Source organism: Neomonachus schauinslandi, chromosome 12, assembly GCF_002201575.2.
Source record: "Neomonachus schauinslandi chromosome 12, ASM220157v2, whole genome shotgun sequence".
Taxonomy (NCBI): Eukaryota; Metazoa; Chordata; class Mammalia; order Carnivora; family Phocidae; genus Neomonachus; species Neomonachus schauinslandi.
In genome coordinates, this window is record NC_058414.1 from 13,803,987 (window position 1) to 13,820,087 (window position 16,101).

General features: G+C 47.2%; 1 protein-coding gene across 1 annotated transcript in view; it reads right to left on the reverse strand.

Moving 5' to 3' along the window:
• The window catches only part of LOC110592628 (POU domain, class 6, transcription factor 2), a 28,496-nt gene extending 17,466 nt beyond the window's left edge, over positions 1-11,030 (reverse strand). Inside the window, exons 1-2 of the mRNA XM_044920212.1 lie at positions 11,010-11,030; positions 8,397-8,603 (exon numbers count right to left, since the gene is read on the reverse strand). Coding sequence (XP_044776147.1) covers positions 8,397-8,603; positions 11,010-11,030 — 228 coding nt within the window. The remainder of the gene's footprint in view (positions 1-8,396; positions 8,604-11,009) is intronic.
• Between the last annotated feature and the right edge of the window lie 5,071 nt (positions 11,031-16,101).

The following is a 16,101-nucleotide window of genomic DNA, read 5'->3' on the forward strand; positions in this document are numbered from 1 at the left end:
CTGTCTACCCCTGGAGACAGGTATGAGTCAGGAAGATGGCAGGAAGCTCTAGCTGGATGGTGTGGGAACACATGAGATGTGTTCAAATTGGTCACGGTGAGCTACACACTAGAGTTGATCAGCGCAAGCGTAGATCATGGTCTATCATTTTGAACATATCTCATCTGTTTCACTAAATATGACAATTTAAGTATTTTTCTAGTTTAGGATTATTTTCTATAGGTCCTGAAGTATTTAAAAATGTCAGATTTTTTAGGAAAACATGGTAGTCAGAGATGGCCAGAGCACTATTATTTTGGTGTCGTCAGGGACACATCTTGGATGGAGTCGCCTATAGATTGTCCTTTGCTTAATGTAATGAGCCCCAGTTATTTGTTGTACCTCAAATTTACTTTTCTCAGTATCCTGTTTATATGATCATATTTTCTATTTATTCACTATACCCCCACTGCACTGCCTTAAGGAGCTGGAATTTGTTTCCATCTAAGTTCGGGGAATCACTTTCTTGCCTTTTATTGAGCTGTAAGTCAGATGTAAATAGGCTGTGTTATGGGCTGAAATGTGTCCCACCCCAAATTCATATGATAAAGTCCTAACCTCCAGTATCTCAGAATGGGACTATAATTGGAGATTGGGTCTTCAAAGAGGTAATGAAGTTAAAACGAGGTCCTTAGGGCAGGGCTTCATCCAGTATGACTGATGTCTTTCAAAGAAGAGATTAGCACACAGACTGGTAGACGGGGGAGACCACATGAGGACACAGGAAGGAGGTGACCACCTGCAAACCCAGGAGAGGGGCCTCAGGGGAAGGCATCCCTGCCTGACACAGTGATCTTGGACTTCTAGCTTCCAGAACTGTGAGACAATAAACTTCACCCTATCTATGGCACTCTGTCAGCCCCAAGCAGACTCATACAGGCTGAGAGCACAGAGCCAACAAAACAAGAGAGGGAAGGGGCAGTTCATGTTAGCCTGGGGCTTTGCATTACCCAGGGAAGGAGGGAGGAATGTCCATCTCTTCCAGGAAATGACAAACAGGGAAGGACAGGATTCAGGGTCTGAAAATCTTCTCCCTTCCTGTGGCCTGTGAGAGACTGGCTGCGTTGGTTTGTTTGTGTTGGTTGGAATTGCTGGGTGTTTAATATATTCAACAAAAGTAAATTCAAGTACAAGCACGCTTTACAGACGTTCTTGATTTTCTATGCCCTGGCTCCTTGTATAGCTTCCATGTGTAACACAGTATATCTTTAATAATGTTTTAGTTTCTGGAATAAAGCATCTTCCAATTGAATCCATAATTGCTACAAAAATAAGTGGAGGTGACAAGTGTCTTGGAAAGTGGGATAAAATGCAGAATGTGCTAGACAAGTTGGAAAAATGAATGCATATAAACAGTATAATTCAAATGGAATTAAATATAGAGAGATTAATTTGGGGAAGGAAAAACTCTCCAATTATGCCAAGGCAAAATGGAGGAGGTCTGGCCTTTTACAAGTATGTCAGGGAGCCATAATGAACTGCAGACTGAATCCCCAGGTGGTGCGATGAGAACGTGAACATGACCGCAAGAGTTCTAGCAGGAGCAAGAGCATGCAGGAGGACATCGTGATTCTCCGTCCCTGCACTGGCTGACATTTTTCTGAGTACCTACTGTGTACCTTATAATAGCTCGAAGAGAAACGAAGTCAGTGGGTCTCAAGATTTAGCTTTCATCAGGGCTGTTAAAACACAGATCATACCCCCCACCCTTGCCCGGGGGGGTCTGATGCATCTGGGATGGGGCTCAAGAATTTGCATTTCTAACGAGTTCCTACGTGATGCTGATGGTTGGGGGCCCACACAAGGGTTTTGAAGGAGCTTCTCTTCAAAAAAGGGTAAAGGAAGAGGATTTATTATGTCCAGATGAGAGAAGCCATAGCCCAGATTTAATAAGAACCTTCAAGAATGAGGAGGACATAATGACTGCCTGAGAGTTACTGAGCTGCTCGTTCTACTGTGGGTAGGACAGGAGCCCAGATCTTAGATTTGCTAAGATTTAGGGTTTATATCAGGACAAGCTAGCTTGAAAAATTTTGAGGACCTGAAACATGACATTTAGTGGAGATTTGAATTATCTTTTGTAAGGCTTGAAAAAAGCAAGGAGGGAGCTGTCCTTTTGGCAGGGTCCAGGAGACTCTCTGGATTTTCTTTTTTTTTTTTTAAGATTTTATTTATTTGACAGAGAGAGACACAGCGAAAGAGGGAACACAAGCAGGGGGAGTGGGAGAGGGAGAAGCAGGTTCCCCACTGAGCAGGGAGCCTGATGCAGGGCTCCATCCCAGGACCCCGGGACCATGACCTGAGCCAAAGGCAGACGCTTAATGATGGAGCCACCCAGGCTCTCCGACTCCCTGGATTTTCCTTCTAGTTCTCTCCATGACTGGGAAATGGCTCTTTAACCCGGGCAGGAAGAAGAGCCCCAGCTGTAAGACTCCCTCAGACACTTCCTGTCTGCAAGGGAGTGAAGCCCTGGAAGCAGAAATGCCAGTGGGCTCAAGAAAGAGAGCAGTCACACCAGGCACTCGAGGCTGGGGGGAAGTGAGGAGAAGCAGCGTGGGGGCAGGATTAGGGAAGACGCTGCACACGGGCAGGCAAGGCCAGTGGCAGTCCTAAAAAGCACTAGGAACACAGAATGAGGGGACAGAGCAGGGCAGAAAACCAGGGATTACATGCAGTTGAGGAAGTAAGGTGGGAGAGTGCGGTGGGCAAGAGGAACGGGTTAACATTCACAAATGAGATGAACAGAGAAGGCAGTGCTCTGTGGGAGCCCTTCTCAAGCTGCGGGCCCTGACTTGGGAACATACTGCAAACTGACAGAAGGCACAGAATTGGAAAGGCACAGGAAGCCCTGGGCTGGGCTGCTCTGGAAGCACGGCTCTGGGATGCTGGTGCCGGTAACTGGGCAGTGATTCAACCGAACACCGTTGACTGAGCCCCCACCGTGGGCGGGGCCCTGAGCCAGGCTGAGTCAGCCAGCTCCCTGTCTTTTGGGTATAGATACCCAGTGACAGCCCAGGTGATGAAAAGGAATGGAGCAGGGGGGAAAGCAGAGAGGAGGGAGCTTGTAGGGAAGCTTCTAGAAGGAGGGATCCTGGACAGAGGGACGGTGGCCAGTTTGCCAGACAGAGACGGTGGGAAAGGCATTCCAGGCCAGGGCACTGTCGGCCGGGCTCGGCAGGGAGGGACAAGGGGAGACCAGAAGGGCGAGACGCCCAGTTGTGCGGCTGCAAGGTCAAAGGGCTATTTTGTGTTGGAGTTGCTGATACACGTTGCATCCATCTAGGAAAACTATGCTATTTCAGATCCCCTGTGGGTGGAAATGCCTCATTTATGTCTCATTGTGGGCGGCTCTAAGAAAGAGATGGGGAGGGGCGCCTGGGTGGCTCAGTTGGTTAAGCGACTGCCTTCGGCTCAGGTCATGATCCTGGAGTCCCGGGATCGAGTCCCACATCGGGCTCCCTGCTCGGCAGGGAGTCTGCTTCTCCCTCTGACCCTCCCCCCTCTCGTGTACTCTCTCTCATTCTCACTCTCTCAAATAAATAAATAAATCTTTAAAAAAAAAAAAGAAAGAGATGGGGAACCACTGTGATAGGCAGGCAGGGGCTGGGAAAGGCAGTTGATTTTCAAAAACAGGTAAGGGAGTACATTTTGTATTTACTTGAAAAACAAATGAATGGATTTGGATAATCAGATGGCATTTTGAGGAGCCGATTTAAATGAACTACCTTCCTTTGGTTTCCTATAAAGGCCAAGATTACTCTTTGAAGGGAAGTTGCGTGCCTTCATAGAGGGCAGTCCAAGGATTAGAGCTACAGCCTTTAGTTTCTGAAAAATTTCATTGCTTTGATTTTACAAATTGCAACACTTTCCCTTTCAAGTGTCTCCACCCTCTTAATGGTGCTACAAACTCCCGCTAGCTTTTGTTGGAATTTAGTCAAAGGGAGAAAAAATATACACAAAAATGATGTCTGTGCTGTTACGGAGAAATCATTAATTCACGGTCACGGGGTTATAAGGGCAAACTAGGGGATGTGAGGCCCTCTCACTTTGGTGGGGAATTCTCCATAATCCACAGTAGCTGCAGAGTCTCATGGAGGGAACAGAAGCTTACTTTCAAAATCCACCAAATATTTTTGTATTAGGTAGCTTTTTTTTTTCATGCCCAGAAAGATACTTCTATCTTTCTCTGTTTCTTTTTTTTTATCTAGTCTTTTTCTGACTTTTATTCTCTTGCATTGCTTACCAAGAATCTCTGATGTGATACTGTGAAGGCTAGATCTAGTGCCATTGAGTCTTGATATGTATTTTAAAAATATATTGCTTGCATTCCAGATGATAACTTTGCAGGTTCTCAATCTTTTATCATTGGAATAAATCATCATCAAGAGTAGTTGAGGGTCCACTCTTAGATTTTATTCAGATTCCTTTAATTAATGCTAGGCAGATGTAAAAATGAAGTTAAAGATGTAATTGTTTTCATTAAATTAAAACAAGTCACCCCAGGTAATCTGGTCCAAGGTACTTCACTACATGAAAGTGAACTCCCTTCTGAGTGTGAGTTAGGGAACTTTTTGCTCCTGTAATTTATGATGTATTTTACTGTTGGAACTATGCTCTTATGAGATCAGGCATTTGTCATAAATCACATGAAAAAATAAATTGAGAAACTTCTCTACTGTATGATAGAAATCCTTTATTTTTTAGTGGTTGTGTGTATTATATTTCTTCAATGTAAAGGGTAATATTTAAAGAAAAAAATTGAAGACTACTATCCTTATACCTTCAGCTCTGGGCTTTTTACTTTTGGACTCTTGGGCATTTTATGATCAGGATCCCAGCTTTTATATCCAGGACTCAGACTTACGCATCTCCTGTCAATTCACCCAACTTGTTAACTCTACTATATGTTCCGGGGTGTTTCAAGGTGTTTCAGAGCTGGTGCCAAGAAATAGCAATAGCCATTCGTTTCTTTCCACCGTTTCCTGATATTTCTTTTTTTTTTTTTTTAAAGATTTTATTTATTTATTTGACAGAGAGAGACACAGCAAGAGAGGGAGTACAAGCAGGGGGAGTGGGAGAGGGAGAAGCAGGCTTCCCGCCGAGCAGGGAGCCCGGTGCGGGGCTCGATCCCAGGACCTGGAATCATGACCTGAGCCGAAGGCAGACGCTTAATGACTGAGCCACCCAGGCGCCCCCGGTTTCCTGATATTTCTAACCAGGTTCCCCATTCGTTCCCTCGATCTTTCGGGACTAGAATAGACCATGTGCACATGGCTGGAACAAGAAGGACGGGCCGGGGGGCACTTGCTGTGACTTGGACATTCAGGAAGGTTCGTATGCCACTCTTCTCCAGCTGTGTTCATGTGTCCTCTCAGCATGCACGTACACCATCCAGGACAGTCCTGCTCTCTGGGATGCTGGTCATAACTGACACGAAGTGGACTTGCAAGGCACACCCCCAAGGGGCTGGCTGTTTCTTACCAGTTGCTAGCTCTCCAGTTCTACTGTGAAGAAGACAGTCATGGTCGTCAGAGCAGCAGAGGACCAGGTGTTCCCAGAGTGGCGGAAATGGATCAATGATGTTTAATTTGGACAAAGAGTGGAGGAATGGCACCATATCTGCCTTTTTTTTTTTGCCATTTCTTGGCTAGGTCCTTCTCCTGGATTAAAACCATCCTACCTCAAATCTAGAGCTGTAATTTTATGTAACTGGAATCGTCTCTCACCTACACGCCCTCCTCTGAAATCCAAGGTGAGAATGAGAGCTGTTTTGTATTAAATGTTGATGATTTCTAATTAATTCATCACCTTTGTGGCAATTTACAACTTGGCTTTGCTGACAGAAATAGTTTTTAGCAGATTGAATGAAAAGAGGCTGATCTCATTTTTCCCCCTAGAGATAATTTTAGCATAAGTTTGAACAGATAGAAATAGGTCTTAAAAAGCCAATAAAAGATAGAGGCTCTTGCCTTATTTAGGGAACCATTTAGAAGGCAGAGAGTCCAATGGCATCTTGTAAATAGTAAAAGAAATAATCTAGCTGAGAGATAGGGGTGAGGAGAGGGGAGGGAAGTCCTCAGTGATATATCTGGCAGGGAGTGAGCCACTGGGTATGATTAAGCTGAGGAAGAAGAGGGGTGCTGGGAGCCTTGGCTCTCCAGGCAGTGGTTTAGATTTGGAGGGAGAACCGAAGGGCATAAGACCAGAGTCTCCATCTCTGGGAAGTGTGTTCAGATCTGACCTGGTTTTTCCTAGTGTTCACCCCTCAATGGAAGAGGTATCCTTGCTTGACCCACTCATAGATCCCCTCACTGCTCCCTCATGACATTTACTATAGATCTCAGGTACATATTTGTGCAAGTCTTTGATGAATGTCCATCTTCCTTGCTAGACCGTGAACTCCATGAAGGAAGGGCTCATGGTATCTGTCATGTCTACCAGCCTAGCTTCCATGTACAGTGCCTGACAAATAGCAGGTGGTCAATAAATATATATACTAAACAGATTTTTAAAAATATTTATTGAACAGGCGACTGGATTTTGCAAGCATAGTCTTTGAGTGCCACCAAGAGTGGGCTGTATGCATGGTTGGATCAGAAGCCAAATGGCTGAGATCTCTGGGAAGACACTTCTACTTTGTTACAGATGAATGATGAAGAACTGAGCAGTGCGTTCTTCTTCGTTTTTCCTTCGTATTTTACTTCCTTGCTAGATGCTTTACATTATAGTTTTCCAACAACCCGTGAGGCCATCTACTCAGTCACGTACTCACTGTTAATATTTGTCTTCTCCTCCCACCACCTTTCCTGTTAGTGCACCCTCTAGCTGCAAATCTGGGTCTTAGCCCTTCCAACTTTTGCTTCTTGACTCACCCAGCTGCTGGTTTCAAAATGTTTCAAACAGAGCAGCTCCAGACTTTAAAGAGTTACAACAAAGAAAGAGAGGAATTGATGTTTCTCCATTGCTTTACCCGATTTCATCTCTGTAGCATTTGACACTGTGTCCACTTCCTACTTTTAAAAAACTCTTGGATGCTAGATTGTGACCCTCTGGATTCCTCTCCTCCTTAACCGGCCACTTCTTCCATCTCTCCCTTCCTCTTCCATTCCTTAAAAGCTAATGTTTCCCCAAGTGACTCCTTCATCTTCCTTCCTTTTCTCGCTCCTGCTGATTTTTTCTGGATGTTGGATTTGTTCTCAGCTACACCGTATGCACTTGTTGACTCTCAGATCCTGTCCTGGATGCTACTACAATTCCAGACCCTTCGTTTCAGTTATCCAGCACATGCTTTCATAAATTCCTCTTTGTGTTTTGCTATAGTCTCCTAAATGGTTTGTTTACAATAGATGTTTCACCACTTCAGCTCAGCCTCCATCTGCTCCCCGAGTTAGAGTTGTTTTCTTGAAAAATGAAGCTGAGCATGTCATTCCTCCCTCGGAATACCTCTCACAGATTCCCAAGGCTGCAGAGTAGACGGTATCACCATCATCATGACTATGTAAGGGCTTACTGTGTGCCAGGCACCAACCACTTCATATAGATTGACTCATTGAATCCTCACAACCACTCTGAGTCAGGTACTGGTTATCCCCATTTTACAGATGAGGACATGGGCATAGAGATGATGCATGATTCATTCAAGATCACACAAAGACGAAGTCCATCCTTTCCAGCTTGATTATAGAGCCCTTTCCATGACTGTCCTCAGCCTCCCCCTGCGCTCCAATCACATGAGCCTTTCTTCTGTTTCACAACACTCCATCCTCCTTCATATTCCCCTGGCTTTGCACCTGCTGTTCCCGTGGCCTGGCATACTGTGATCCCATCATTGCTCCATCTTCATCCATCAAGACTCAGTCCCCAAACCATTTTATCTGTGAGAACTCAAAATTCTTCAGACAAAGTTGGCCACTCCCACCTCTGTGATGATATTAAACTTTGTACACACCTGCCCTCTTACGGGATATTCCCTGCTTTATTGTGCAATGGAGTAATTTTTTTTCTCATTTACAGTTAAGGCATAAATGGTCTTAGTTTCTTCTTGGACCCTTTTAAAATTGTCTGAAAATTAAGTATCATCAGTGTCAAAGTAAGGGCACATCCCTATTGAATTGTAGGCTATTATTTGTTTATAACTTAATATACTCATATTTTTGGATTAGAGACCTAGCTCTTACCCGTATTCTCTAAGAATGAAAAAAGAACTACTTGCCTTTTGAAATTATTGATATGTTAGGATTCAGGTTGGAATATTTTGTGATTTAAAAATTACTCTTCATTGATTGAGACCAAACAGAAGATGAGCGGTAAGGAGGGGGGTCCAGGTAGCCACGGCTGCCTGGACGTGGGGCCATTACCTGCTGGCCGGGCTTGATGGGTGAGAGTGTGATGCCCTGGGTGTTGATCACTGGGAGAATCTGGTTCCCGATGACCGTGGCAATGATCTGGCCCTGGGCGTTGGTCAGGAGCTGGGGGGTGATGGGCTGCACTTGAAGGCCCTGAGTGCCACTCGCCGCTTGGCTTGATGGCCCCGGATTCGGCATCAGAGGAATGGTCCCAATAATCTGCAAGAGACGGGCCCAAAGGTGAGGTGCTGGGCTCTGCTCTGGGTCTGCACATGCAACTAAAGACCACTCATGCCTTGCTCTGTGCAGGAGCCTCCCGAGAGCCCATCGAGAGACCATGGTGACCAGATCTGGAGATGTGGGTGTGGAAGACAGTGGCAGGGCATGAGCATCTGCAGGAGAGATAAGCACACATGAATGGGGTGCATGGAAAGGCAGGGGAAAGCATCTTACTTGAAAGTAAAATCAAGCTTCAGTGAGGACACAAACCTGGGATTTCACAGACATCTGCTTTGTTGTCTCAGAACCAGCTAGAAGATGGACTTCTCATGGCACCCAAGAGCCTCGTCTAGCAGGAGAGCCATATCCCTTCCCCAGAGGAGCCCCTCAGACCCAGCGTGCTCCCTCACATCCTTCCCCCTGCCTTGTTCTCCTCTACTCTCTCCATCCCTGCATCCTTTCACCTTTCATCCTACTCCTCCCTCAAGGTCCTTGGCACCCCAGCAGGAGTGCGCCTCACCACCCTGGTTCTGGCATCAGGGAGACGGGATTCCATTCCCAGCTCTGCCACCTACCAGCTCTAGGAGTCTCAGCTTTCTGAAGGCTTGAGAGAATTGGGATCACAAACAAATGCTTGAAACTAAAATAGAGTTGGAATGGCAACCGAAGATGGAAATTTTGAAAATGTGCCTTTTAGACAATGTGTTTGAAACTGGGTCTTAAGGGTTAGAAGTTCAGGGTTTCTGTGGCAGGTGGCAGATAAGGTTTCTAATTGCATCTAGTAGCTTCTGGCTTCAGTGAAGGGATCAGGCGGCGTGTTGCAGGAGGGACCTGGCTGGACCCAGTCACGGTGCTAAGGAGGAAGGGAGCATGGGCAGGACAGCAAATGGTCAGGGTGTCTCCGAGACCCGGAAACATAGATCACATTCATATGTTGCTAGTACAGAATGAAAAGATGATGTGTCTTCCAAAGTTATGGACTCTTCTAGGGGAGTCACAGAGCTGGCGGTTGGATGCTTCCCCCTCCACACAGCACGGGATGGTTCAGCAGCGCTGCTCTTTGAGTCACCTTCCAGGGTCCCCTCCCAGATGCGAACTGTGGTAACGCGGCCTCGGGGCCACCAAGACATATTCCTAATACCGTCTTCGGAAGTGCTTTTATGTCCACGGTTTCATTTCCTTCCACGTTCTTACGTCCGCTAACAAGTGCGCATTAGTCCCGCCCCCTTTAAGTGGGTAAGACCGCGTAGGCTCAGCTGTCACTTGATGGAGGCGTTGGTGAGTGACAGAGCTGGAGTCCAGGTCCGCTGAGCCCCAGATGGTGGCTCTTCCATCATGTCATCTGGTTCCCACCGCATGGAGGACATAGGCGAGGACCCACTCTTAGGGAGGGCACTGCCTCCCGTTTGCAATTTCCCTCCAGACAACACGCTGCTTGCAGTCTGAGTTTATAAATGCTTCTGTTTTCTGCCCCCGCAGCACTCCAGAGGGGGCTTTATCACAGGTTCTCCACACATGTCTTTTGAATGAATGGTTTCTAGACTCCGCTATCACCGGGATTCCAGAAGCAACAAGAACCGCAGGAGAACCCCAAGAGCACACCATTCGGTGCGGAGGATCGCGACGGAGGGAGCGCCCCCTCTTCATTAGGCCGTTGCTTCCACCGCAGAAGCCCCCGTGGGATGGCGCTGCTGGAAGAGCTGTGTGCATGCTAAGTATCGGGGGCAGGTGTCCGTGGATGCCGATCGGGGGCAGTTGTCCGTGGATGCTGATGAAGGTCACGTAATGACTGCGAGAGCGGTCAGCAGGCCCTTAGGGAGTCCGTAGCTCTGCGGGTCTCCCTGAGCAAGCCTGCAGGGTCTGGCCCGCAGCATCAGCAGTGAGCCTGTCCCAGCAGGGCCAGCCAGCAAGATCAGGAGGAGTCCACATCGATAGATGAGAGCACGTAAGTACTGCATTGATGAGTGGCCTTGCAGGAAACAGCTCAGGCTCCAAAGGCTCTTCCTCTGACCCCACAGGCAGTGTGGAGAGGCCTGGAGAGCAGGGGCCTCGTCCCATACCCACACTGACCGGTCCACTCTGGCCTCCCCGTGTCTTCCGCCTGAGAAGCCCCACTCCATTGGATTGGCCTGAGTTGAAAGCCGAGAGAGGCCGGATTCGTTTAGGTGGCAGGGTTGTGGGTTCTATTTTAGGCAGCATGTCAGCGTGTTTAGGAGCCCCTGTGAGTAAGTAAGCTGGGAGAAGTCTTCCGCTGAGGCACAGCGCTGACAGCTACAGAGCTCGCTGTGATGCTGGGAGGCATTCTGCTCCGAGAAGATTGACACGAGTCTCTGCTCCCCTCGCAGTAATGAGATGCTTGGCCTGCTTTCCCGCTGGAAAGAGGAAAGGCAAATGCAAACGACTCACCAGCCTTTCCCGTAAGTGCATCCTCGCTCCAAACACTGTGCTTGACATTACTAAAACATGGGGCCACTTACGTCTCCTTCCCCACTAGCTCCTCTCGTCTTTTGGGGGCCCCAGCATCACTTGCGGAGGGCAGGTCAGCACTCTTGTCGGAGCCAGAGGGATCTGGGACTACACGGCTGGAGGGACCCTTTAACAAGGAGGGTTTTTCTGCCAGTTGGGGGGGTGGGGTCGGACAGTTCCAAGGTCTGGAAGCCTTCTGTGAAGCTGTGCATTTCTCATTCTTGTTCCCCTTAGCAGGGGAGTTGGGATGACCCTCTGGGCACATCATGAACTTGGCAGTGCACTATGGGGGTTTCCTAACATCCCCCAGCGTGCTCCCATTCATCGAGGGTAGAGATGATCACACACTGTGTTGTCTACAAATTCCCAGATGTGCCTGTTTTGCTTCGGTTGGCCCCGACTCCTCTCAACACTTCCACAGACCTCACCAAAACGCTTCCTCGGATCCTGATGCCAGAGAGATCTCAACAAGGAAGCCAGAGATGCCGGGGCAGCCATGATGTGAGGCTCTTGGCACTTGTGTAAAGTTGGCAGTTTTACTTGTGGAAATTGTATTTGAAATTAGAGGCCTTTTGATATTCAAGGGAAGGATTTACATCTACACATATTCCAAGGAAATCAGAAAGTTAAAACTGACCTTTGATGTTGGGAGAACCCTGACTGGAGGGCAAAGAGAGAGAGGATGCTTCTGAGACATCTGTAGCCCAAAGACTAGCCTTTGGAGTTTGCGTTTCTGGCTCCCAGAGCTCAGGATTTGCTGCTAGGAGAGTCCTGATGGAAAGACGTGTTGCTGAGCGAACAAGGCCAGCCAGTAGGCTGTGACTCCTGGTCAAGGCATTAACTACACGAGAGAACTGACTTTGGCAGAGCAGCCTGCTGCCTGCAGGCTCTTCTCTGCGGGGAGTGTGGCATCACACGCCATGGAGAAGACCAAGAAGATGCAACTGGGGGCAGAGGAGGGGGCAACGAGACAGGCACATTGCATGCCAAGATTCTGTCAGTTCAACAGAGAAATGATATGTACCAAACAAGTGGCAAGCACTACCTGATAAGAATCTCTATATCCATGTGATGAGTACTCCAAGGCATACTGGGAATGAATGAGCGCTATCAGAGGAAGAACGATGAGGGTGGTTAAGGGAGACTTGATGGAAGAAAAGGGGGCAGAGCAGAGTCTCAAGCATTGGGTGGGATTCAGCAAGGCAGAGAAATCATTACAAACAAGAGACTAGCTGGATATGAAAAACACGGGGGATGGTGCATTGACTAGTTTTCAAGCAAGAGGGTTGAGACAGCGGAGCAGGGACAGGTCAGCGTGGAAGGTGTCAAATCCCATCCAGGCAAGGGGATTCAAGGATGGTTTTTGAGGGGGTGGAAAGGAGCACTGAAATGGAGCTATTTCTGGGGTGAAGACAAAGGTGTGGATAGAAAAGACTGAAGCGGTGAGAGACTCTGGACAGGAGCTCAGTTGCCAGGATGCTATTGTAGTTGGCCAAGGGTGAAGCAAAGTGCCTCCAGGAATCCTTGACGGAGGGGTTGCTGGATTCGTTGACTTCCATTGCAATTCAAATCGCATGGCCTACTTTATGCCTTGGTTGCAACATTAGAAATTTTTGGGTGAAGTTATTGCCCCATCAATCCCACAGCAAATAGCTCAGGCATCATTTGCAATGATCCTAGATGTCTTTGCCCTGGCCCTAACAGTGATGACTCATCTTCTGATGAATGCTATAACCAGGCCTGGGCCCTTACTCGTATTGTAATAACTTGTGACCTAAAAGAGTTCTGGCCTCTCCGACAGGGGACTTCCTTGGTGTTGTTGCTCGCGTCCACCTGTCTTTTTCCTTAGGGGAGTTACGAGCATAAACCACAACCGAAAATGAAGTCCGTGTCGCAAGAGCAACTAAAAAATATAGTTAAAATGACTACTAATGTTCATTAGCACATGTATCCCTGTTTCTGTAAAAGTTTGGGTCACTTACACATAAAAGTGACTGTTGTTCATTCAGTGGCAATTAGGACTTTAGCCATCATAAAGATTATCTTGGGACTGTAGCAAATCTCAGCAATTTGGGGTCACCGGGTTATCATCACTGTGCCTTTATGGACTTCGTGCTAGTTGAGGTGCTCAGTAGGGACGAATTAGGACTGATGGAGGATAACGTGCACTGAATTTATTCACTGCCCACATGTGGTGTCCTCAGCAGCAGCGGATGCTGGCATCACTGAAGCCCAGGGCACCCAGACAAGTCATCTGATGGGCCACATGTCGTAATTGTCTATGACATGCTGTTAAACTCTGCCTCGGAGAATGTGTTTGCAGATGTCAGAATGACAAGTAATTTTGTTGCACATATCTTTAAGAAAAGGAAATCCATCCATACTGTAAATCGGTGACTTTCTCAGCATGTTCAATCCATCAGCAGAGACAATTCTTTGTCAAATATTTGTGTAACCTCAGCATTTTTTGGTCAAGAGGCTTTTGTTAACACTAGTATCGAACAAAGAGCGCCAGAGAGCCAGGGAGCGGGTGTGAGCGATCCCCAGGACGGAAGCAGCCCATCACCTTCCCCTTCCTCTGTGGTTTGGCAACAGCCATTCTCTCTCTTTCTCCGAGGGAGGATTTTGTCTTCTTTATATAACACATTCAGTGATCTCACTTGCCTCCAGTTGTAAGGTTAAACCCACTTAGAATTATTTTGGCAGCTCTGGTTAGGATGTTGATTCCAGGAAAGGTAGGAGAATACAATTATTCCCCAAACAAAATTTATTTTTCCGAGATGCAGTCGTGCCTTCTTGCATTTGGCTCTGTCCAAGATGGGGAAAAAGAGAGGCGTGGATGTTGAGAGGGGCTTTAGCAGAGAATCTGAACCAGAGAAGAGTAAAAGGATGAAGATAAGCAGATGATGGAGCTCAAAGAGGGAGATGCTCAATTAAGGACCCTTGCATTTAATCTTGGAGGCAATGCCAATCAGTTGGGCGTGGCTTCCCTGAACTCTGGAGGTCTCAGGGTTTGGGAAAAATACAGCACCACGAGTGATTAACAATGCCTGGCTTGGGTATGGGCATCGGGAATGGCAGCGCCTAAAAATGGCATCACCGAAGCCCAGGAGATGAGACAAATTATCTTAGACCATTTTGCAAGAAATGGATGACACGTAGCTCTTTAATGAGCAACTGTGAAACAGAATTTCTTAAGGTGTACGTTTTGACGCTTGTGTTATGGGTATTGAGAGGTGCTCTACCCCTGGGAATATCTACCTACTCAATGTTTCCCGCTGTCAGTTAGAATTAGGATCCCCGTTGGATGCTCCGCTATTGGTTTTCGACTTTGGAAACACACTCACAGACAAGAGTAAAGAATTAGAGGTGCCAGGATCTTCACAGTGTCACTTGTGGTCACATTAGGAGAAGGATAATTTGCATGAAAGCCGGATGTTGTAAAGACAGCAATAACATCAATAGAAACAATCCTCTTCTCTGAAATCTTCTTAAGAGCCATTAAGGATCATTCTCCTTAATAGAATTTAGGATAGGTCTATAGAGGAATAAAATTCTCCACTGGCCAGGTTCAAGCCCAGGCTTTGCCACTAACCCGTGGGAGATCGTTGGCAAATTACTTCACTTCTAGAACCTCAGGGTATTCATCTGTAAAATGGGAATAACGACGCCCACTTCATAAGGATATTGTGAGGATGAAATAAGATAATGTACACAAAGCACCGAACACTGCTTCACCAACCAAACAGGTGTTCAATGAATGTTCGTTCATAATGTAATTTTGCTTACGTGCCTGTGTGGTAACTCCTGGCATTTGTACTAATTTGTAAAAGCTCCTTTGTGTTATTCTGAGTATTATGATGTCACCATGAAAATAGTTTACCATGAAGAACAGAAAACAGTAGTTCACCGTGAAAAATAATTAAATCCTCCCTGTCTTGTAACAGAATGCTAAGCTGGAAGTTTCCTTCGAAGCGCCAAGATTCAGTAGATGTTGCATTCCAAGGGAGGGACTAGACTATGCTGCTGAAAACCAGTAAGACAATTCAGAACTCAGAGGGCAGACACAGAAAAATTTTGAAATTCTGTGTGTCTTCCTCACTCCCAGGGATGGGGCATGGGGAGTTTCTCCTCATCTCCAGGTAGTAAAGGTGGTGGGGCAAGTATCGTCTCCTCCAATTTGGGGAACATACACCTAAGGAAGCTAAAGGTGAGAGGCTGTGGTTTTTGAGCTGAGGAGGGAGGAGAGAAAAAGCCAGAAGGGCAAAGAAAAGGAAGAGAAAGGAGAGGGATGAGAGACAGAAAGAGAGGCAGAGAGAGAGGGCTATATCGCATTGCCCCTTGCCCGTCGCACTGTGCCCTTGGAAGGTCCCAGCTGGGCCTCAGACAACCTCCTGAGAGAGCTGGCTTGAGCCATCTGCTGGCCCAGAGGGCAGAGGCCGTCTCTTAGCAGTTCAACAGAGGGCCACTTTTATGCCCATCTGTCCTTCCCCAACCTCAGCCTGCCCTGTCAGGAACGGAGTTAGCAAGGTGAAGAAAGGAGAATCATTCCACCAGGGGAAGACTACCCTTTCCCACAGCAGCAGCCGGAAGGAGGCCCGCCTGGGGACGCTGCTGGGGGCTGTGGGAAGTTTAAGTTAGGTTCTAAGTGTTGATTATTGTCAGGGAACAGGGCATCTTGTTGGCACCTTGAGGTCACTCTGGAAGACTGAGTTTCCCTGAGTGCCTACGAGAAGTCGTGGGGCAAGAGCCTGAGCTTTAATCCAAGGGGAGGGGAGGGCCTGTGGCCCCCGAGCAGGTTGGCAGGGATAGTGAGAGGCTCTGAGGATTATACCCTGCTGGGTATCACTTCTGTCCTGTTTCCCCACTTTCGGGGCTTGATAACTGTCAATTATGTGACCAAGAGATTTAAGCTTGTCATTCTCTCCCGACTATCTCTCATCACTGCATGTGAGGGGGGCAAGTGTGAGCCGAAGGTACCATCTCTTTATGTTTTTCTTAGAATGTTAGCATTTTGGGCCCATAGTTCAGT